Raw genomic sequence first — 23059 nt, 5'->3', positions numbered from 1 at the left:
GCTACATTTAGCCACCAATAAGCAAGCACTACTCAGGTTCTGAATAAAAAATGGTCCAGCTCCTAAGCTTTACATTCCTGCTTTTTTTTAAAATAAAGATAGAAGGAAGAAAAATTGATAATAGAAGTAAATTAGAAAGTTGCCTAAAATAGAATGCTCTATCTGAATCATTGAAGAAAAAACATAATTTATGCTTACCTGATAAATTCCTTTCTCCTGTAGTGTAGTCAGTCCACGGGTCATCATTACTTCTGGGATATTAACTCCTCCCCAACAGGAAGTGCAAGAGGATCACCCAAGCAGAGCTGCTATATAGCTCCTCCCCTCTACGTCACACCCAGTCATTCGACCGAGAACCAAACGAGAAAGGAGAAACTATAGGGTGCAGTGGTGACTGGAGTATAATTTAAAAATTTAGACCTGCCATAAAAAACAGGGCGGGCCGTGGACTGACTACACTACAGGAGAAAGGAATTTATAAGGTAAGCATAAATTATGTTTTCTCCTGTTAAGTGTAGTCAGTCCACGGGTCATCATTACTTCTGGGATACCAATACCAAAGCAAAAGTACACGGATGACGGGAGGGACAGGCAGGATCTTTATACGGAAGGAACCACTGCCTGAAGAACCTTTCTCCCAAAAACAGCCTCCGAAGAAGCAAAAGTGTCAAATTTGGAAAATTTGGAAAAAGTATGAAGAGAAGACCAAGTTGCAGCCTTGCAAATCTGTTCAACAGAGGCCTCATTCTTAAAGGCCCAAGTGGAAGCCACAGCTCTAGTAGAATGAGCTGTAATTCTTTCAGGAGGCTGCTGTCCAGCAGTCTCATAGGCTAAACGTATTATGCTACGAAGCCAAAAGGAGAGAGAGGTAGCAGAAGCTTTTTGACCTCTCCTCTGTCCAGAATAAACGACAAACAGGGAAGAAGTTTGGCGAAAATCTTTAGTTGCCTGTAAATAAAATTTCAAAGCACGGACTACATCCAGATTGTGTAGAAGTCGTTCCTTCTTTGAAGAAGGATTAGGACACAATGATGGAACAACAATCTCTTGATTGATATTCCTATTAGTGACTACCTTAGGTAAGAACCCAGGTTTAGTACGCAGAACTACCTTGTCTGAATGAAAAATCAGATAAGGAGAATCACAATGTAAGGCCGATAACTCCGAGACTCTTCGAGCCGAGGAAATAGCCATTAAAAACAGAACTTTCCAAGATAACAATTTGATATCAATGGAATGAAGGGGTTCAAACGGAACACCCTGTAAAACGTTAAGAACTAAATTTAAGCTCCATGGTGGAGCAACAGTTTTAAACACAGGCTTAATCCTGGCCAAAGCCTGACAAAAAGCCTGAACGTCTGGAACTTCTGACAGACGTTTATGTAAAAGAATGGACAGAGCTGAGATCTGTCCCTTTAAGGAACTAGCAGATAAACCCTTTTCTAAACCTTCTTGTAGAAAAGACAATATCCTAGGAATCCTAACCTTACTCCATGAGTAACTCTTGGATTCGCACCAATGTAAGTATTTACGCCATATTTTATGGTAAATCTTTCTGGTAACAGGTTTCCTAGCCTGTATTAAGGTATCAATTACTGACTCCGAAAATCCACGCTTTGATAAAATCAAGCGTTCAATTTCCAAGCAGTCAGCTTCAGAGAAATTAGATTTTGATGTTTGAAAGGACCCTGAATCAGAAGGTCCTGTCTCAGAGGCAGAGACCAAGGTGGACAGGATGACATGTCCACTAGATCTGCATACCAGGTCCTGCGTGGCCACGCAGGCGCTATTAGAATCACTGATGCTCTCTCCTGTTTGATCCTGGCAATCAATCGAGGAAGCATCGGGAAGGGTGGAAACACATAAGCCATCCCGAAGGTCCAGGGTGCTGTCAAAGCATCTACCAGGACCGCTCCCGGATCCCTGGACCTGGACCCGTAACAAGGAAGCTTGGCGTTCTGGCGAGACGCCATGAGATCTATCTCTGGTTTGCCCCATCGTCGAAGTATTTGGGCAAAGACCTCCGGATGAAGTTCCCACTCCCCCGGATGAAAAGTCTGACGACTTAGGAAATCCGCCTCCCAGTTCTCCACTCCCGGAATGTGGATCGCTGACAGGTGGCAAGAGTGAGACTCTGCCCAGCGTATTATCTTTGATACTTCCATCATCGCTAGGGAGCTTCTTGTCCCTCCTTGATGGTTGATGTAAGCTACAGTCGTGATGTTGTCCGACTGAAACCTGATGAACCTCCGAGTTATTAACTGAGGCCAAGCCAGAAGGGCATTGAAAACTGCTCTCAATTCCAGAATGTTTATTGGAAGGAGACTCTCCTCCTGAGTCCATGATCCCTGAGCCTTCAGGGAATTCCAGACAGCGCCCCAACCTAGTAGGCTGGCGTCTGTTGTTACAATTGTCCAATCTGGCCTGCTGAAGGGCATCGCCCTGGACAGATGTGGCCGAGAAAGCCACCATAGAAGAGAATTTCTGGTCTCTTGATCCAGATTCAGAGTAGGGGACAAATCTGAGTAATCCCCATTCCACTGACTTAGCATGCACAATTGCAGCGGTCTGAGATGAAGGCGTGCAAAGGGTACTATGTCCATTGCCGCTACCATTAAGCCGATTACCTCCATGCATTGAGCCACTGACGGGTGTTGAATGGAATGAAGGACACGGCAAGCATTTTGAAGCTTTGTTAACCTGTCTTCTGTCAGGTAAATCTTCATTTCTACAGAATCTATAAGAGTCCCCAAGAAGGGAACTCTTGTGAGTGGAAAAAGAGAACTCTTCTCTTCGTTCACCTTCCACCCATGCGACCTTAGAAATGCCAGTACTAACTCTGTATGAGACTTGGCAGTTTGAAAGCTTGACGCTTGTATCAGAATGTCGTCTAGGTACGGAGCCACCGAAATTCCTCGCGGTCTTAGTACCGCCAGAAGAGAGCCCAGAACCTTTGTGAAGATTCTTGGAGCCGTAGCCAATCCGAATGGAAGAGCTACAAACTGGTAATGCCTGTCTAGGAAGGCAAACCTTAGATACCGGTAATGATCTTTGTGAATCGGTATGTGAAGGTAAGCATCCTTTAAATCCACTGTGGTCATGTACTGACCCTTTTGGATCATGGGTAAGATTGTCCGAATAGTTTCCATTTTGAACGATGGAACTCTTAGGAATTTGTTTAGGATCTTTAAATCCAAGATTGGTCTGAAGGTTCCTTCTTTCTTGGGAACCACAAACAGATTTGAGTAAAACCCCTGTCCGTGCTCCGATCGCGGAACCGGATGGATCACTCCCATTAGTAAAAGATCTTGTACACAGCGTAGAAACGCCTCTTTCTTTATTTGGTTTGTTGACAACCTTGAAAGATGAAATCTCCCTTTTGGGGGAGAGGATTTGAAGTCCAGAAGATATCCCTGAGATATGATCTCTAACGCCCAGGGATCCTGGACATCTCTTGCCCAAGCCTGGGCGAAGAGAGAAAGTCTGCCCCCCACTAGATCCGTTCCCGGATCGGGGGCCCTCAATTCATGCTGTCTTAGGGGCAGCAGCAGGTTTTCTGGCCTGCTTGCCCTTGTTCCAGGACTGGTTAGGTTTCCAGCCTTGTCTGTAGCGAGCAACAGCTCCTTCCTGTTTTGGTGCAGAGGAAGTTGATGCTGCTCCTGCCTTGAAGTTACGAAAGGCACGAAAATTAGACTGTCTAGCCCTAGGTTTGGCTCTGTCTTGAGGCAGGGCATGGCCTTTACCTCCTGTAATGTCAGCGATAATTTCTTTCAAACCGGGCCCGAATAAGGTCTGCCCCTTGAAAGGTATGTTAAGTAATTTAGATTTAGAAGTAACATCAGCTGGCCAGGATTTTAGCCACAGAGCTCTACGTGTTTGAATGGCGAATCCGGAATTCTTAGCCGTAAGTTTAGATAAATGTACTACGGCATCTGAAATAAATGAATTAGCTAGCTTAAGGGTTTTAAGCTTGTTTGAAATCTCATCTATAGTTGCTGAGTCAAGAGTCTCTTCCAGAGACTCGGACCAAAATGCGGCCGCAGCCGTGACAGACGCAATACATGCAAGGGGTTGCAATATAAAACCTTGTTGAACAAACATTTTCTTAAGGTAACCCTCTAACTTTTTATCCATTGGATCTGAAAAAGCACAGCTATCCTCCACCGGGATAGTGGTACGCTTAGCCAGAGTAGAAACTGCTCCCTCCACCTTAGGGACCGTCTGCCATAAGTCCCGCGTGGTGGCGTCTATTGGAAACATTTTTCTAAATACAGGAGGGGGGGAAAAGGGTACACCGGGCCTATCCCACTCCTTAGTAATTATCTCTGTAAGCCTCTTAGGTATAGGAAATACGTCAGTACTCGCTGGTACCGCATAGTATCTATCCAGCCTACATAATTTCTCTGGGATTGCAACGGTGTTACAATCATTCAGAGCCGCTAATACCTCCCCTAGCAGTACACGGAGGTTTTCTAGTTTAAACTTAAAATTTGAAATGTCTGAATCCACTCTATTTGGATCAGATCCGTCACCTGCAGATTGAAGCTCTCCGTCCTCATGTTCTGCAAATTGTGACGCAGTATCTGACATGGCCCTATTATTATCAGTGCACTCTGTTCTCCCCCCAGAGTGATCTCGCTTACCTCTAAGTTCTGGTAATTTAGACAAAACTTCAGTCATAACATTAGCCATGTCCTGTAAGGTGATTTGTAATGGCCGCCCTGAAGTACTCGGCGTTACAATATCACGCACCTCCCGAGCGGGAGATGCAGGTACTGACACGTGAGGCAAGTTAGTCGGCATAACTTCCCCCTCGTTGTTTGGTGAATGATGTTCAACTTGTACAGATTGACTTTTATTTAAAGTAGCATCAATGCAATTAGTACATAAATTTCTATTGGGCTCCACCTTGGCTTTTGCACATATAGCACAGAGATATTCCTCTGAGTCAGACATGTTTAACAAACTAGCAATTAGACTAGCAAGCTTGGAAATACTGTTCAACTCAATTTACAAGTAATATGCAAAACGTACTGTGCCTTTAAGAAGCACAGAAAAAAACTATGACAGTTGAATAACAATGAAACCGGATAAGTTATAAAAAACAAATTTTTCCCGGTAAAGGCATAAATTTAGCAAAGGATTGCCCCCATTAGCAATGGATAACTAACCCTTAATAGCAGAAAAAAATGTACAAAATATAAACGTTTTTTATCACAGTCAAAGCACAATCTCACAGGTCTGCTGTGAGTGATTACCTCCCTCATGCAGGGAGAGAAAACAGACTTGTGACTGAATTTCTGATGCGTAGCAAAAGCGCCAAAATAGGCCCCTCCCCCTCTCACACAACTGTGAGGGAAGTTCAGTAAAACTGTCTTAAATTTAAAATAAACGACAGCCAAGTGGAAAAACAGTGCCCAAAAACAATTTTTCACCAAGTACCTCAGATAATTAAACGATTTAACATACCAGTAAACGTTTAAACGTTTAAAATCTAATAATATGAAATGTTATTAAAAAGCCTGCTGCTAGTCGTTCCCACTGCAAGATAGGCTAAAAGTTATATGCATACAGTATTGTCCCAGTGAAGTGCCATTCCCCAGAATACTGAAGTGTAAACATATATATACATAACAGCCTGATACCAGTTGCTACTACTGCATTTAAGGCTGAACTTACATTATATCGGTATTGGCAGTATTTTCTTAGTCAATTCCATTCCTCAGAAAATAATATACTGCAACATACCTCTTTGCAGGTGAACCTGCCCGCTGTCCCCTGATCTGAAGTTTACCTCACTCCTCAGAATGGCCGAGAACAGCAAAATGAATCTTAGCTACGCCGACTAAGATCATACAAAAACTCAGGTAGATTCTTCTTCAAATTCTACCTGAGAAGGAACAACACACTCCGGTGCTGAAGATATAAAAACTAAGTATAATCACCACAGTCCTCTCACACATCCTATCTATTAGTTGGGTGCAAGAGAATGACTGGGTGTGACGTAGAGGGGAGGAACTATATAGCAGCTCTGCTTGGGTGATCCTCTTGCACTTCCTGTTGGGGAGGAGTTAATATCCCAGAAGTAATGATGACCCGTGGACTGACTACACTTAACAGGAGAAAAATTTTTTTTAGCTCCTAATTAGTGACAGCAAAGGAGATAAGAAAAAAAAAAGAATACTCAAGGGGCTACAATATAGTTTAAAATTGCTTTAAAAGGGTCAGTAAACCTAGAAAATAATGCGATATAATTCTTCACAGCCCAGCCCGTTCGCGCCATTACACTCAATGTAGCTCGCTCCTGCTGTCAGACAGAGCAGGAGCGAGCTACATTGAGTGTAATGGCGCGATCAGGCTGTGACTAGACAGCTGGCCAGATGCGCTCAGTGAAAAAAACAGACCCGCTCAGTAGATCACAGTGGGCAGGTCTGAAAAACCCTCTTTTTTAATAAAAATGTAACTGCAATATTATGTCGCATAATGCTAGCACTAATATAATGTTATATTCTACACTATGTGCAGAATTATATAACATTATTTTCTAGGTTTACTGGCCCTTTAAGTATTTATTTTGTATGCAGTATTTTTTTTTATTTTAGATTATTTAATTTATAACACTGTAACTCTGTATACTATATATATATATATATATATATATATATATATATATATATATATATATATATATATATATATAAATCCTGAATAGTGTATTAGACCACATGGTCATCTGTATCTTTGTTTTGCATAACTAATGCTAAGCATGTACACGCGCACAAATACACATATGCATGTGCACGCGCGAACACACACACACAGAGGCCTTTACCTGGCTGAGGTTAAGAGGCTGTTGCTGCTGGAAGGAGTGCCCAGGTGCTCGCTGCTGACGATAGGTGGCCCCTGTAGAGTTCCCAGAGGAATGAGAGGCAGATGCCACAGTGGAAGCAGATGACTTAGGTTTATATGTATGGTGGCTGGTTGTGGTGTCTGAAGAACGAGGGGAAACACAAGATAATATAAAGTAATAGCACACCTTATCTATTCGAATATTCTCAAAATTTACAAATAATTAATTACTTAAAGTGACATGAAAATAAAAATTAAACTTTGATTCTGCTAGAGCAGGGTTCTTCAAACCACGGGTCTGAACATTACTGGGTCGCAACGTGTGTGTGCTGTATGAGAGTGTGTGGTGTGTGTGGTGTGCGCGCATGTTGTAGGAGTGTGTGTGTGTGTGTGGTGTGTGCGCATGTTGTAGGAGAGTGTGTGTGTGTGGTGTGTGCGCATGTTGTAGGAGAGTGTGTGTGTGTGTGTGTGTGGTGTGTGCGCATGTTGTAGGAGAGTGTGTGTGTGTGTGTGTGTGGTGTGTGCGCATGTTGTAGGAGAGTGTGTGTGTGTGTGTGTGTGGTGTGTGCGCATGTTGTAGGAGAGTGTGTGTGTGTGTGTGGTGTGTGCGCATGTTGTAGGAGAGTGTGTGGTGTGTGCGCATGTTGTAGGAGAGTGTGTGGTGTGTGCGCATGTTGTAGGAGAGTGTGTGGTGTGTGCGCATGTTGTAGGAGAGTGTGTGGTGTGTGCATGTTGTAGGAGAGTGTGTGTGTGTGTGTGTGTGTGTGTGTGTGGTGTGTGCATGTTGTAGGACAGTGTGTGTGTGTGTGGTGTGTGCATGTTGTAGGACAGTGTGTGTGTGTGTGTGTGTGGTGTGTGCATGTTGTATGAGAGTGTGTGTGTGGTGTGTGCATGTTGTAGGACAGTGTGTGTGTGGTGTGTGCATGTTGTATGAGAGTGTGTGTGTGGTGTGTGCATGTTGTATGAGAGTGTGTGTGTGGTGTGTGCATGTTGTATGAGAGTGTGTGTGTGGTGTGTGTGTGTTGTATGAGAGTGTGTGTGTGGTGTGTGTGTGTTGTATGAGAGTGTGTGTGTGTGGTGTGTGCATGTTGTATGAGAGTGTGTGTGTGTGGATGTTGTATGAGAGTGTGTGTGTGTGGTGTGTGTGTGTTGTATGAGAGTGTGTGTGTGTGGTGTGTGTGTGTTGTATGAGAGTGTGTGTGTGGTGTGTGCATGTTGTATGAGTGTGTGTGTGTGGTGTGTGTGTGTTGTATGAGAGTGTGTGTGTGTGTGTGTGTGTGTGGTGTGTGCATGTTGTATGAGAGTGTGTGCACAAAGTTTAGTCCCTTTTTCCAAAAATTGTGCCTATCTTGTTATATATTACTTCAGAAATGTTCAGACCAATCATAAAAAGTCATGAAGGTATATGTATATAGGTATATCATTGCACTAGGCCTTCAGAAAAAAAAAAAAGTTTGAAGACCCCTGAACTAATGAATATTATCAAATTTACTTTGTTGTCTTGGTACCCTTTATTGGAAAACATATGTACATATGCTCTGCAGCAATGCACTACTGGGAGCTAGCAGAGGATTGCTGAATACTCCCACTTGCCTATAGTCACTGGCTCACCAGATGTGTTGAGCAAGCTGCCAGTAGTGTACTGCTGCTCTGGAACTCACATTAACTATGAATGTAACTCATTTGCTTGGAAAACACTGAACATAATTAAAGGGATATAAAACCCCCCAAACAAATTTGTGATTCAGACAGAGAATAGCATTTAAAAAACGTTTTCAATTTACTTCTATTATCAAATTTGCTTCGTTCCCATAATATTCTGTATTGAAGAGATACCTAGGTAGGCATCTGGTGCACTACATGGACAGGAAATAGTGGATGGATAACATTCTTGCAAAACTGTTACCATATAGTGCTCCAGAAATGGGCAGGCTCCTAAACATACATTCCTGCTTTTTAACAAAAGATACAAAGAGAACAAAGGAAAATTGATAATAGAAGTAAATTAGAAAGTGGTTTATCCCAGCTCTATCTGAATCATGAAATCCCTTTAGGTGATCTGCCATTAGATTAGACTGCACAATTTAACATAGAAAATATTGCTACATTTTATTAAAAAAATTATAATTATTTTTTAAGATAAGATCAAGAATGTTATCACCATAGACTGGATAAAAATATTTTTTAATATTAATATAAAATTGGTGTTATTTTTAAAAGCCAAAAACAAAACAGCAAAAATCCTAGTAGAATATGGGATAATACTATACATCATGGGAATTATTATCAGGACCAGAAGATACTACTTAATAAACATGCTCAGTTGTACACACAAACACGGGTACTACTGAGTGTGACTGTGTGCCTGTATATATATCTCAAATATTAATTATGAAATAATGAAAGAGAGAAATTACTACCTGGCTGTCGACGCTCGCACTCCAATCGCCCTTCACTTGGTTGGGTCTTCAGAGGTGGAACAATTATGGTGCGTGGGTTAGCAGGGCAGATGTTCTCAGGTGGACACTTGGTCTCTTGGGCTCCACGTCGCTGCCCGTTGGTTGCATAGGGGCTGATATTGCTGGAGGAATCAGAGATGGGAGAATCGTGTACTGTGACACAGCTGATGACGTTTCTTCGTTGTTTGGGGAGGCTGAGGAAAACGTAAAACAGACTGTAAGCTGGGAAGTTTTTCAGTCTTAAATATTATTTAAATCTGAATTATTCAACTCATTATTTAACCACCTGCTTTCTACAGTTGGTGTTTTCTCAAATATATTTCACAGTGTATAAAAGGACATAAAAAAAATAAACAAACATCAATTTTATTAGAGCAGAATCTAAGATCAATTAATTTCTGCCTATATTTTAACCCCCAATGCTAAGGATTTAAATACTAAGTTACACTTGTGCACAACAAACACTCCTGTGTGCCCACCTCCCCCCCAAAAAAAACATACATGCAAATTAACCAAAACAGCAGCAGTGGAGGAACCCAAATCTCCAACTGGCTGAGGTGCATGTATGGATTTTATGATCATGCACCCTTAATGACTTCTGAAACATATTTTAGAAAAATTGATAATGTATTTATATATAAATTCTAAATAAAGGATCATAGGAATACAGACAGACAGACCAGGATTACCAGGTCCTTTTTTAACCTCTTAATTACCATAAAGCTCTGTAATGAGCAGTAGAGCATTGCAGCCGTCTTTAACAGTTAAAGGGACGTTGTACTCCATTTTAATGTGTTCTTATTGGTCAACTTTACCTTTTGCAGTATATTTGTTGGCAAACAGCTATCATTTATTTAGTTATTTGAAATAGTTGTGTTTGCCTGTAGAAAACTGAAAATATTCTATGAAGAAAGACTATGTAAACAAGAGAGAATAGAAGTGATTAATCTTCCAGCAGGGGGTAGAAGACATTTTTGTATATAAAATAGTTATATGTGCCCAGCTATAATTGGCATTTCAATACCTAAATATTGTTTAGACATAGATAACATTAGCAGGTCTGCTTTACCTAAAGGCTCAGCCCATTTTTACGGGCAGGTGCTTAAGAATAACAGGTTTTGGTTTTAATGAACACAAATATCTATTAAAAAAAAACGTTAAGGAACTTTTTCTCATAAATGAGGCTGTGAAAAAAACAGAACGGTATTATCAACTCCCTTACAGTATGTGTTTTTCATTTAAAAAAAAAAAAAAATCCCCTAAAATGGATGGTCACAGAGGAAGAATCCTTTGCTCAAGAAGAAATCGTAAAAAAATGGTACTGTTGCCTTAATAAAGACTAACAACTGGCGTGTTGTTTTGGCTGTCCCTGGTAAGGGAGACAGGATGCGGGTGAGTGGGGGGAGGTGCATCCCTCTGCAATACAGGCTGATTTCCATGACAGCACAAGGCTGAGTGTGACAAAAAGAAAATAGCTGCTATGTTTCAGTGATTGCATTATGTTGTTATGGCAACTGAAGTTTTTAGAGTGATGGAAAGGAATGGATCTCGCATAAAGGAACAAGGTAATCAGACTGCAGCCAGGAGAAACAAACACGGCTATATATCAGGGGGGGGGGGGGGGGGGGAGGCAAAGACAGAAGGACAGAGTAATATAAGAGAACAAGGGGAAGGTCAAGAGGTAGATGAAAGAAAAAACTGAAGAAAAGGAATTTTAATAAATAATGAAGAATGTAAGGACAAAGCAAAGAGGGCAGCACTAACAGATGGCTTAAAGGGATAGGAAAGTCAGAATTAAACTAGCATGATTCAGACAGAGCATGTCATTTTAAGAGACTTTTAAATTCACTTCTATTTACAAATGTGCTTCGTTCTCTTAGTATCCCTTGTTAAAAAATGAATACGCACATATCATACACTAGTGGGAGCTGCTGCTAATTGGTGCCCGTGTTCTAAAGTTAGTTGTCTACTGCGTAGGAATGTGACTACCGCGTCACTTCCGGTGACTTTAATCAGCTGCTGGAGGTTTGTGGCACTCACTGCTCATGCGCTAGAGGCCCAACCTCCTACAAACAGCTGTTTCAGGCAGAATAGCTGACAACTTACTTGAGAACATCTGTGTTGTAAAGTAAGTTGTGTACCGTGTAGGAATTGGCGCCTGATCGTTCTGTCCTTCTCCCCATAACATAGATTTTATTTTGCAATACTTTTGAAATAGTTTTTACTTGCTGTATTTATTTCTTTTTTTGCCGTTCTATACCTTTATAGCAATATCGCAAATTATTTTTAGATATTGCTATAAAAGGTATAGAACGGCGAAAATACAAGATTGCAAAATAAAATCTGTGTTATGGAGAGGACAGAGAGCGATCGGGCGGTAATTCCTACGCGGTACACAACTTACTTTAGAACACCGGTGTTCTAAAGTAAGTTGTCAGCTATTCTGCCTTAAACAGCTGTGTGTAGGAGGTTGGGCCTCCAGTGAGCGCTTTTTATTGTGCCTTAAACATGCGCAGAGAGCGCCACAACCCTCCAGCAGCTGACTACACGTCACCGGAAGTGACGCGGTAGTGAAATTCCAATGGTAGACAACTTAATTTAAGACACCTGCACACATTTGTCTCTTGTGATTGCCTAAATAGATATTTTCAGCTTCCTGTCAGTAGTGCAATGCTGTCCCTTCAGCAATGGATAACAAGAGAATGAAGGAAATTTGATAATAGAATTAAATTGGAAAGTTGTTTCAAATTGTATGTTCTATCTGAATCACACAAAAAAATTTGGGGGTTTACTATCCCTTTAAAGGGACAGTCTACTTGAAAAGGTTTATGGACATGAAAGCCAAAATTAAATTTTCATAATTCAGAAAATTTAGGACACTTTTACATTCACTTCTATTCTCAAATTTACTTTGTTTTCTTGGTATTCTATGTTGAAAATCATATGTACTGCAGTAGTAATGCTTTACTAGGAGCTAGCTAATGATTGGTAGCTATACACATATGCCTCTTGCCGTTGGCTCACCAGATGTGTTTAGCTCGACCCTAGTAGTGCACTACTACTCTGGAGCATATTTTAACTGTTTGTTGCAAGGGTTAAAAAATGTTCTATGCAAAGCAATGGTAGAATAATAAATGTTCTAACATATGAGTGCATTTTCTTTATGCACATGTATCCCCCCTTTAAACAAGCTGGTGGTATTACATTTTCAATAACCTTAAATAAATAGTGCTATGTGGTCTCTCCTCTAAATCTCCAGCATGTAAACCTCCTTCCCCCTGAATGGCTGACATTACAAATTTGGCATACAACAAATAAATACAATAAATAATACCAACCCAGTATGAAAACCATTTTTTTAAAGTGCTGAATAGATTCACTTTTGTAAATTGTGCATTTTGTTTTTTTACTATTTGGTCTTCTAAATAAACAAATCTGTTTATGTCCCTTTAATAGAAAAAAAGAAGGAATTATGGGCCTGGACTTCATCTCCACAAAGAGATTTAGACCATGATAAAAATTAAGCCGATTTGCCCAGTGCTTTATGATATGACTGATTCTCAGAATATGCCAGCAATGTTATACAGTTCTGTATCATAAATCTTTAGTGTCACAAGCCCTGAACAGGATAATGTCGATTCAATAAAGTGCCATATACATTTCACTAAAAAGGGAAAAAAAAGCGTAAAAATAACAATCATTTTACTTTAATATAAAAAAATAAAAAAACTTTAAAATAACAGTTTATGTATGTATAAGGACACAAGCCCCATGCCTAGGTAGGTAAATATTAAGTCCCCATGCCCTTGTATGGGGACAGAAATCCTGTTGCAGGGATTACATTTCATAATAGAAATACATTGGAAACTCTTTTAAAATGGAATGCTCTGTCTGAATCACAAAATATTTTTTGGGGGTTTCATATCCCTTTAAAGGGTCATTAAACACTAAATGGATGCTTGATAGATTGATGCATTCAAAAAAAAGAATAGTCGGAGAATAACATGTTGATGTATTTTTTAAAGTTTTATTAGCTGTTAAAATATTGACAAAATATGTGTAAAGTTTTAGTGTCTATAAAACAATGGGAGCTGCCATGTTGTAACTTAGATTACCTTCTCTGCTGTGGCCAATTAGGGACAGTTATAAATAGGTCACTAGAGTGTGCAGCCAATGACTGTGTGAAATATAACAGTGTTCTGCACTTCCATTTCTAACAGGAACTGTACAGCTCACAATTTCAGAATGGAATTACAGGAAAAGGAGGCAAAATAAATAATGAAAGTATATTGCAGACTTTTTATATATACAGTGTGTATATATATATATATATATATATATATATATATATATATATATATAATTCATTTTATATTACCATCTCAAAGTGTTTAATGTCCCTTTAAGGAAGTTAGCTATGCAATCCTACAAGATTCATGGTAAAAGCTCATGAGATTATCTTGAAATTCCACAGCAAATCAAAAAGTAGCAACTCAACGCTGATGATGCGGATTGGCTGAATTTCTCTTTTTACCATTCAGATGAAAGTTAAAGTCAATGAAAAATTACTCTGATAAGCGGATCCAAGTTTAAAATAAAGAAAATCCCAGGTTTACACATAAACATCTTTCTTTTTCATAGTTGCATCATGGATACATAAGAATTTATGTTGAGCAACATCTGTCTTTCAAACACTTAATTTTAATACTTTTGTTTTTATTTAATCTCTGATCATAATATATTTTTCTCCCACTCAGGTAATGTTTGCAATGAGATTTTGATTACAGCTCTGTATATACCTGACCAGAACCTGTCATAAAATGACTAAAGCAAATTCAAACAAGTAGTTTTATTTTCTACAGTTTGTAAATGGATGCATTTTTTGTGTAATTAATAATAAGAAAAAAATTAAAATGATAATGAAGCCTACTTAGCAAAACTAAGGTGTAGACATAGGACCCGATTATCTAAAGGTCTCCGGACTGGTGAGATTCTATAAGAATAGGTGGAATTATCAAAAGCCACCCTTAACACTAAAAAAAACTAGTGTCTCGCTAAGTGGCGTATACTGCATTTTCGTATCGGAAAAAAAGTTCACAATGAAAATCATATAACTAAAAATCATACAAAAATAATACATACGCAGGAGAAAAAAATAGTTATTAAGGTGCATCAAAAATCGTAACGAAATTGTTCACCAAAAACATAAAGTTTGTACGTAAATTACACACAAATAAGGGATATTAAATTGTAATCTTAAGTACACTGGATGTGCAAAAAACACATAGAAATTCGTGTATTTTTCTAAGCATTTACACTCTACTAGATAAACAGGAAGTCAGTTTCTGCCCATGCTCAGAAGAGGCAGAGTGCAACTTAAGTTCCCAGCAAGTCTGCTCCCTTATCTAGCTGTAGACTGACTACACTGATCAATTATAAGTGCTCATTTTGCAAGAAAACAAGTAAGTTATTTGCTCCTTTTTTACTTTTATTTAACAACTGTTGTTACTAAAGTAGCATTGTTTAATATCCCTTTAACTTATGGTATTGGCACATCCCTGTATTTTTATCAAGCCCTGCAATAAAAATAGTATAAGTTTTGCTACAATACCAATATTTCAATAGAATACCATAAATTCTTTACTAAACAAATTTGTTACATTAATCTCACAAGTATGGTGCTGCTGTATCAGTTATGTAGTAAAGGTTTGCACCAATCAGCTTCTGTAATAGAAATCTTATTTGTGAATCTCATTTGCATGTCATTACTCAGAATACGAAACTACAGAGGAAACAGAGTTCTGAGGAGATTTCTGAGAAAACTGTTCTCCTGTCTTGTCTGGGTATATAAATGTGAACATGGAGAGATCTCTTTAATTCCTACAAAATAAGAAAGGAAGATATCTAAAATAACTGAAGATCCAGTTTGGGATCTTGAAAACTACTAATGTCACTGCGCAAACCCTGCGTTCTCCCAGGACTTATTCAATGGGCACACTACCTGCCTGAATTTACCAACTACCTGAATAAAAGTAAAGCCAATGTTCAGCTAATATCAACTAATATTACCTTTTCAATATTTTATTAGCATTTTTAAATTTATATTAAATTATGAAAACCATTTGTGGTGTTGAAATATTTAAAAGGGACAGGAAACGCATTTTCTTCCAAGATTCAGATAGATAATGCAATTTTAAACAATTTACTTCTATCATATAATTTGCTTCAAACTCTTGGTATCCTTTGTTAAAAGCATACCTAGGTTGGCTCAGAAGCAGCAATGCTCTACTGGGAGCTAGCTGCTGATGTGTGGCTGCACATATATACCACTTGGCTATCTACCAGTAGTGCATTGCTGCTCCTTCAACAAAAGATACCAACAGAATAAAGCAAAAATAGATAATAGAAAATCTGAAAGTTGTATAAAATTGTATGCTCTAAATGAAACATTCAAGAAGAAAAATGTTGCTTAAGGAAACTGACATGCTGAGAACTTAAGTTGCAATCTGTGCTCTTCTAAGCTTGGGCAAGAAACGGACTTCCTGCTTCCCTAGCATTCACTAAATGTATGCCATCAAGCTATATAGTCCTTCCTGTAGAGAAGTCAGCCCCCTTGTGGGGCTGGGCAGGAAGAAATGGGCACTGAACATTTTAAGTTAAAAATAAATAAATGGTAAAATTAATTTAAAATAATTACACATTGCAATTATTTGTATTAAGTATAACCAACTGCTTAGTCTTTTTTTATTACAACAATGAAACAGATTGGTTTGTATTATTTTAAATGCATGTATTTTTTCCATTACTGAACCTAGTTTACTACATGTTATTTTTCCACAAATGGGTTAAATACACAGGTAAAATCCAACTAGGGAACTGCCATCACTGGAGCTCCTTGGCAGGACACGGCCGGTGACTGGTGGCTATGAGTGATAGCCACTCTTGATTAATTAAACAACTTTATTCTGCTATAGAGTCACCATGCTTGTGTCTTAGGGGCAAGACTATTTGTTAAAACGGTGTAGGGTTAAAGCATATAAAGCTAGGATCTCATTAAAAAATAATGTCTTTAATGATTTAGAACATAACATTTTTGTATTATAATGTCCCATTAGATTTTCATACAGTGCAGTAAAGTAGAAGCTTTTGAAATAAAGATCTGTTCCTGAACTTTTTCAATATCATCATACAAGTTGCCACTGATGACATCATAATGACATCATAAGAAATATATTACATTTTCTATGATGTCACAACACCATTAATATCTCTGAGAGCACAAGTTACCCATAATGTGTCATTTTGGACATCCCCATCTAGCACCATTACAGAGCTAAACATCTCTGTATTACAAATCCACTCCATTGCAATTTATACTTGAATCCATACCTATCCAACTAAGCCCCCAGAAAAGTCAGAATAATGGCCTACATTATAGAGAAAAAAATATTTATTAAAAAAAAGGCTTCTTAACAAAACAAAAGCCCTTTCGTTCTAACCAAAATTATTACTAGACAGTCCTATTATTTTTCTAAGTCCGTTCTGTACAGGAGGTAATAATGCTTATTATATTTTAGTTGTAATTAGATGTCGGAGTTGTTTTATTTTTGTTTGGGTTTTTTGCATGGATGCTGTACCTTTTATTTCAGTTATGTTAGGAAGAGATTCCCCTGGAAAGATAAAAACTTACCTGGGAGCGGCGTGTTTCTGTTCCTCTTCCTCCTCATCTGTATCGCTGCTGATAGTGATGACACTCACCGCTGGGCTGGGTGTGTCAGGAATGACTATGGTTTGGCGCTGCCGTTCTCTTGATCCTCCTACAGCGCTCTCTCCCCAGCCACAGGTAATGGAAGGAACACAGGGGGCGGAGTTTTGAGGTATGGAACAGCGAGGGGGGGTGTTCTCTTTCACCCGCTTAGATCTCTGAGGGGAACTGAGAGACTGAGAAGAAGAAACCTCATAGGCAGAGACATTCCTAGAGGACAGAAAGGAAAAAAATGCAACCGAATTAAACTCAGTCCTATCAGACTCTATTCAATTTATCACCAAAACATACATTACAAGACATTGACTATGTCCGATATTAACAGGTTGGCTATTGCTATGGTTTTAATGTGAACACGACAATCTCCATCTGCCAATCGTGAATGATTAGTCCTGGTTTTACGTAAAACTCACAAGAAATCTATAGACAGTGTCAATCATATATCACTTCACACCCACAATCCAATAACATGATTAGGACAATGACACCCTTCGAATCTATTTGCCATAAAAGCACCCCAACCAGACACGCTCTATCTCTTACACACTCCCTCCTATCACAACAACCGCACGGAGCTCTACCATATTACATAGACAGATGGAACACTGAATTGGGAATAGAAATTACTTACACAGATGCCTTGCAAATTTTCACAAATATTAAAAAAACCTCAATCTCCTGCAAATTCGTTGAGCTTAATTTAAAAATACTTCAAAGATGGTACCTAACACCAGAACGATGTAAAAAAATATATAAACTTAAATCAGCTCAATGCTGGAGATGTGGATCTGAAGAGTGCCACATGTCCCACATATGGTGGCAATGCAGTAAATTAATACCTATTTGGAACGAGGTAGCGCAGGAATCTAGTAAAATACTAGGAATACCCACTCCCTTAGACCCTTGCTTATGGCTCTTTAACAAGACCCCGGGAAAACTTTCTACTCCGTTAAAAAAACTATTTCATATCCTGAGCAATAGTTTTAAAATTCTGATTGCAAGAAACTGGAAATCAGATAAGACCCCCTCCCTGGCACACTGGCTTGCAGAGTGCCATCGCACTATATCTATGGAAGAATACTTTTACATGAAAAATAAAACTTTAGACTTATACGCCCAGATGCTCCTTGTGTGGGAAACCTACATACACTCCTCTTCTGAATGAAAAGGAGAAAAAAAAAAAAAAAAAAAAAACTCAGAAAGCAAAGCTAGAAACACATGCAGGCCTGGACGGTACACTTTATTGTACAATGACTCCTCCTCTCAACATTGATAATTATTGTAACATTACCTGAACTTCCCTCCCCCTTCCCACCCCCCCTATCCACACCCCCTCAAAAGTAAGACGCAAAATGATTCAAGACTGTAATTGATTTTATTTTGGATGTTTATTTCTATGTAAAAATTTGAATCTCAATAAACTTTTGAAACAAAAAAAAAAACTCACAAGAAAATATGGGATGATCTGGCCACAATGTAAACAAGCTTTTCTCAATGATTTTTTAATGCTTTCACCCAAACTTGTTCTCTTTGACAATGAGATGTAATGAGAAATCTTCTGTTATCCATTAGAAAGTTAAATATGTCAATTATTTGGCACAAAAAAGTGACATTACTACAGCAGTATGATTTGTGTACTTCCTGCTAATGCTTATTTGCTGATAGGTCTAATGAGTGTGTGTAGGAAGCAGTCATCAGCCAATCAGCATTAGTAGGAAATACACACATAATACTGCTCTATTAGTTGTAATTGAAACATATTTGAATTCATATTTATTCAACATGTAAACACATACATAGAAAGGCCAGCACTCACTTGCATGCACACAGCTAGATTATAGGTTTATTCCCCTTCCTCATTAGAGCTACTGTAAAATGTAACTTAATAAACTGCCTTTAAGTTAACTTTATTCAGGGAAAACCAAATAAAAAAAAAAAAAGTATGTTCTTTTGGCATACACCAATCAGCATTTGAGTAAATTTCCAGATCACCCTCAGGTAAAGTATGTCCAAGGTGCCAGTCTAGAATAAAATAAAGGTGTTCAAGGATAAAGCTTGTAGTAATATGATTATTAACAACAACAAACATAATCAGGACTCAAATTATCTTTAACATTGAGTGAACTAGTAACCTTTCTCCCTCTAGGATAGTAAACGTTTAACCCCTGACTAGTAAACTATAGTGATATATTTACCCCCCTGATAATGATAATAATAATGTTACTAAACTAAGCCAAATGGTATGCTGGGGCCAAATAGTCAAGTTTATATTTCATTTGTCTTCCATTTTAAGTGAAAAACAACCAACATTCAAATTTAAAGGAAATGCATGAGGTATATCCTGACATTTATACTCACTGGATGTTACAGAACTCTCACAAGTTTGTTAGTACAAAAAGGCTCAATGAGAAGGACAAGAAAAATAGGTTTATTCAGCACATTTATTTCTACCACAATTGTTTTTTTGCTTTTTTTTAATGAGCTGTCAAAATAGGGGGGAAATGTTGCCAGTGTTTCTTAAAGGCCATTTCTCTAGTATCCTCCACACCCCCAAAGGTCCGTAAGCATACCTTGTTGAAGAGTGGTGCGGCTTCTTGCGTGAGGAGGAGCTGGTTGGCTGCTGCCTCATAACATGAGCCACACCCACATTCAGAGGCTGTGCAGAGGGCAGCGTTACGTGACCAGCAAGGAGCGCAGGTTGTTGCATGATTGGATTGTAATGGGTGCTATGAGCATGCGAGTTCCTGGGTAGAAAGAGGTCAGCAATTTAAAAATATATACATAAATATAAAAAAGGACATTAGATGACTTTACATAAATATCACTGAAATTATAGAGGGAATATGACATATTATCAAATAATTAAATTCACTACTGGAATTACATATGACATCGATGAAATCACTTATGGCAATAAAACGGAGAATGTTATAATTTGTCACCTTGCATAACTATATCTAAAAACAGTAGCGATTAAGCATTTACTATAATCAAGTATTACCGTTTGCCTCTGCTTATTCTCTTGCTGCAACTGTAATACTAAAAGCAGTAATAATGCAAAAGGTCAGACAGACTCACCTCCAGTCAGTCAGCTGTTGAGTGCCCGTCATGCTCTCTGGAATCACAGTGGCATGCTGGACTGAGGTATGAGCAGTTACACCGGCCAGCTGCTGCCAAGCCGGGGGAAGCAGGATTTGCTGGGTGCCGCTAGGCCAGGCCTGCTGTGGGAAGAAAATACTGCAGCAACTGATCTCAAGTAGCAACACATTTTACAAATATTTTATAACCAGGTTTAAATCTGTAATTCTCTAGGCACGGGTTAGTCTGACAACCCAAAGACATTCATATGTTTATCATTGGAATTTATTTAGATTGTAAGCTCCTCAGGACAAGAAACCTGCGTTCTCTCTCTTCTTTTCCCACTAGAATACAATTGATTCCTGATAATTTGTACAATGAAACTGTAAAGTGCTGTGTCCATTCACAGGAGCTATACACATAAACATACAAATGTGTAATTGATCAATATATTAGGTAGATGTATCATTTTTGTGACCGATAAAATATTAAGAGGATTTATAGTTAATCTATATACAGTCATATGCAAAAGTTTAGGCACCCCTGACAATTTCAATGATTTTCATTTATAAATAATTGGGTGTTTGGATCAGCAATTTCATCTATTGATCTATCAAATAACTGAAGGACAATATACAATATTTCAGTAGTGAAATGAGGTTTATTGGATTAACAGAAAATGTGCAATTTGCATCAAAACAAAATTAGACAGGTGCATAAATTTGGGCACCCTTGTCATTTTGTTGATTTGAATACCTGTAACTACCTAGCACGGATTTATTGGAACACACAATTTGTTTGGTGAGCCCATTAAGCCTTGAACTTCATAGACCGGTGCATCCAATCATGAGAAAAAGGTATTTAAGGTGGTCAATTGCAAGTTGTTGTTCTCTTTGACTCTCCTCTGAAGAGTGGCAACATGGGGACCTTAAAACAACTCTCAAATGACCTGAAAACAAAGATTGTTCAACATTATGGTTTAGGGGAAGGCTACAAAAAGCTACCACAGAGATTTAAGCTGTCAGTGTCCACTGTGAGGAACATAGTGAGGAAATGGAAAACCACAGGCACAGTTTTTGTTAAGGCCAGAAGTGGCAGGCCAAGTAAAATATCGGAGAGGCAAAGGATGGTGAGAACAGTCAAAATCAGCCCACAGACCACCTTCAAAGACCTACAACATCATCTTGCTGCAGATGGTGTCACTGTGCATTGTTCAACAATTCAGCACACTTTGCACAAGGAAAAGCTGTATGGAGTGATACCACGCCACAAACAGAGTCGCTTGAGGTATGCAAACGCACTTTTGGAAAAGCCAGTTTAATTTTGGAAGAAGGTGCTGTGGACTGATGAAACAAAGTTTGAGTTATTTGGTCATAACAAGGGGCGTTATGCATGGCGGCAAAAGAACAGAGTGTTCCAAGACAAACACTTACTACCCACAGTAAAATTTGGTGGATGTTCCATCATGCTGTGTGGCCAGTGCCGGTACTGGGAATCTTGTTATAGTTGAGGGTCGCATAGATTCCACTCAGTATCAGTAGATACTTGAGAATAATGTTGAGGAATCAGTCACAAAGTTGAAGTTATGCCGGGGCTAGATATTTAAAAAAGACAACGACCCAAAACACTGTTTAAAATCTACTCTGGCAGAGGAACAAGTACAATGTCCTGGAATAGCCATCCCAGTCCCCAGACCTGAATATCATTGAAAATCTGTGGGGTGATTTGAAGCGGCTGTCCATGCTCGGCAACCATTAAACCTAACTGAACTGGAAAAGTTTTGCAAGGAGGAATGGTCCAAAATACCTTCATCCAGAATCCAGACACTCATTACAGGCTATAGGAAGTGTCTAGAGGCTGTTATTTCTGCTAAAGGAGGCTTTACTAAATATTGATGAAATATTTGTGTTGGGATACCCACATTTATGCACCTGTCTAATTTCGTTTTGATGCATATTGCACATTTTCTGTTAATCCAATAAACCTCATTTTACTACTGAAATATTACTGTGTCCTTCAGTTATTTGATAGATCAAAATAAAATTGCTGATCCAAACACCAAATTATTTATAAATGAAAATCATGGAAATTGTCTGGGGTGCCTAAACTTTTGCATACGACTGTATAGCCATATACATACAATATGTTTATAGATCTATATACACATAAAAGTTATAACGGTATATAGATCATTTATAACACCTCTAAACAGATTATGAGGTATTTACAGTTTATCAAGCACAAACAAGCAATCTGATCTAAACTATATGTTCATGAGATCTATAACGTATCTGCATTATACTAATTTGTGTCTCACTGTATGAAATAGATATAAACATAAATATACTCAGTATCATAATGCAGTTTGGTTGTACTAGCACACATTGAAAAAGATCATCATATAGACAGTACTAGCAGGTAAATATCTGAAGCTATGGGTCGGATTCATGGCCATGAGTAAACATCCAGTTCTACTAAAAAAAAAAGTCTCTTAACAAGAAGTGTCTATAGAGCACTGCCCTAGGCAGCTAGCTACATGACTTAACCAGAGATTTATCCCCAGTTAGATTCTGTTCACCTAGTGTGAGCATAACGTCATAGTTCTTCTGACTACAAAAACATCTATAGCCATATCCATCGCCCCATGGTAATCATTTACCTGTGTCAGGAGTCCTGACTGAATCTGCAAGGCCTGAGCACCAGCTGTTTGAGTGACAAGTGGTACTGTGTTTTCCATGCGTACAGAGTACCCGCCATGTTTGGAAGGAGAGGTTTGAAGACCTGAAAAGGAAGAGTCATATAATCAAATAATGCAACTTTAAAACCACACCCCTTTCCACCAACAAATGCTTGAAAATCATATCTTTTAAAATAACATAATGACTATACATCCGAGGAAGCTTTATAT

At 38.7% G+C, this 23059-nt stretch overlaps 1 protein-coding gene across 5 annotated transcripts in view; it reads right to left on the bottom strand.

The window, feature by feature from the left end:
• The window catches only part of LOC128664173 (homeodomain-interacting protein kinase 2), a 148108-nt gene that overhangs the window by 4670 nt on the left and 120379 nt on the right, over positions 1-23059 (bottom strand). For 4 of the 5 annotated variants that reach the window (XM_053718936.1, XM_053718937.1, XM_053718934.1 and 1 more), the window contains 6 exons: positions 22811-22932; positions 20152-20294; positions 19644-19817; positions 16999-17283; positions 9270-9502; positions 6833-6990 (listed from right to left, as the gene is read on the bottom strand). In XM_053718936.1, the coding sequence (XP_053574911.1) occupies positions 6833-6990; positions 9270-9502; positions 16999-17283; positions 19644-19817; positions 20152-20294; positions 22811-22932 (1115 nt within the window). The remainder of the gene's footprint in view (positions 1-6832; positions 6991-9269; positions 9503-16998; positions 17284-19643; positions 19818-20151; positions 20295-22810; positions 22933-23059) is intronic. The other variant, XM_053718938.1, reaches the window with a different exon arrangement.

Source organism: Bombina bombina, chromosome 6 (assembly GCF_027579735.1).
Source record: "Bombina bombina isolate aBomBom1 chromosome 6, aBomBom1.pri, whole genome shotgun sequence".
NCBI classification, from domain to species: domain Eukaryota; kingdom Metazoa; phylum Chordata; class Amphibia; order Anura; family Bombinatoridae; genus Bombina; species Bombina bombina.
The sequence above is the reverse complement of the archived record's forward strand: the minus strand, read 5'-3'. Positions and strand labels throughout refer to the sequence as shown.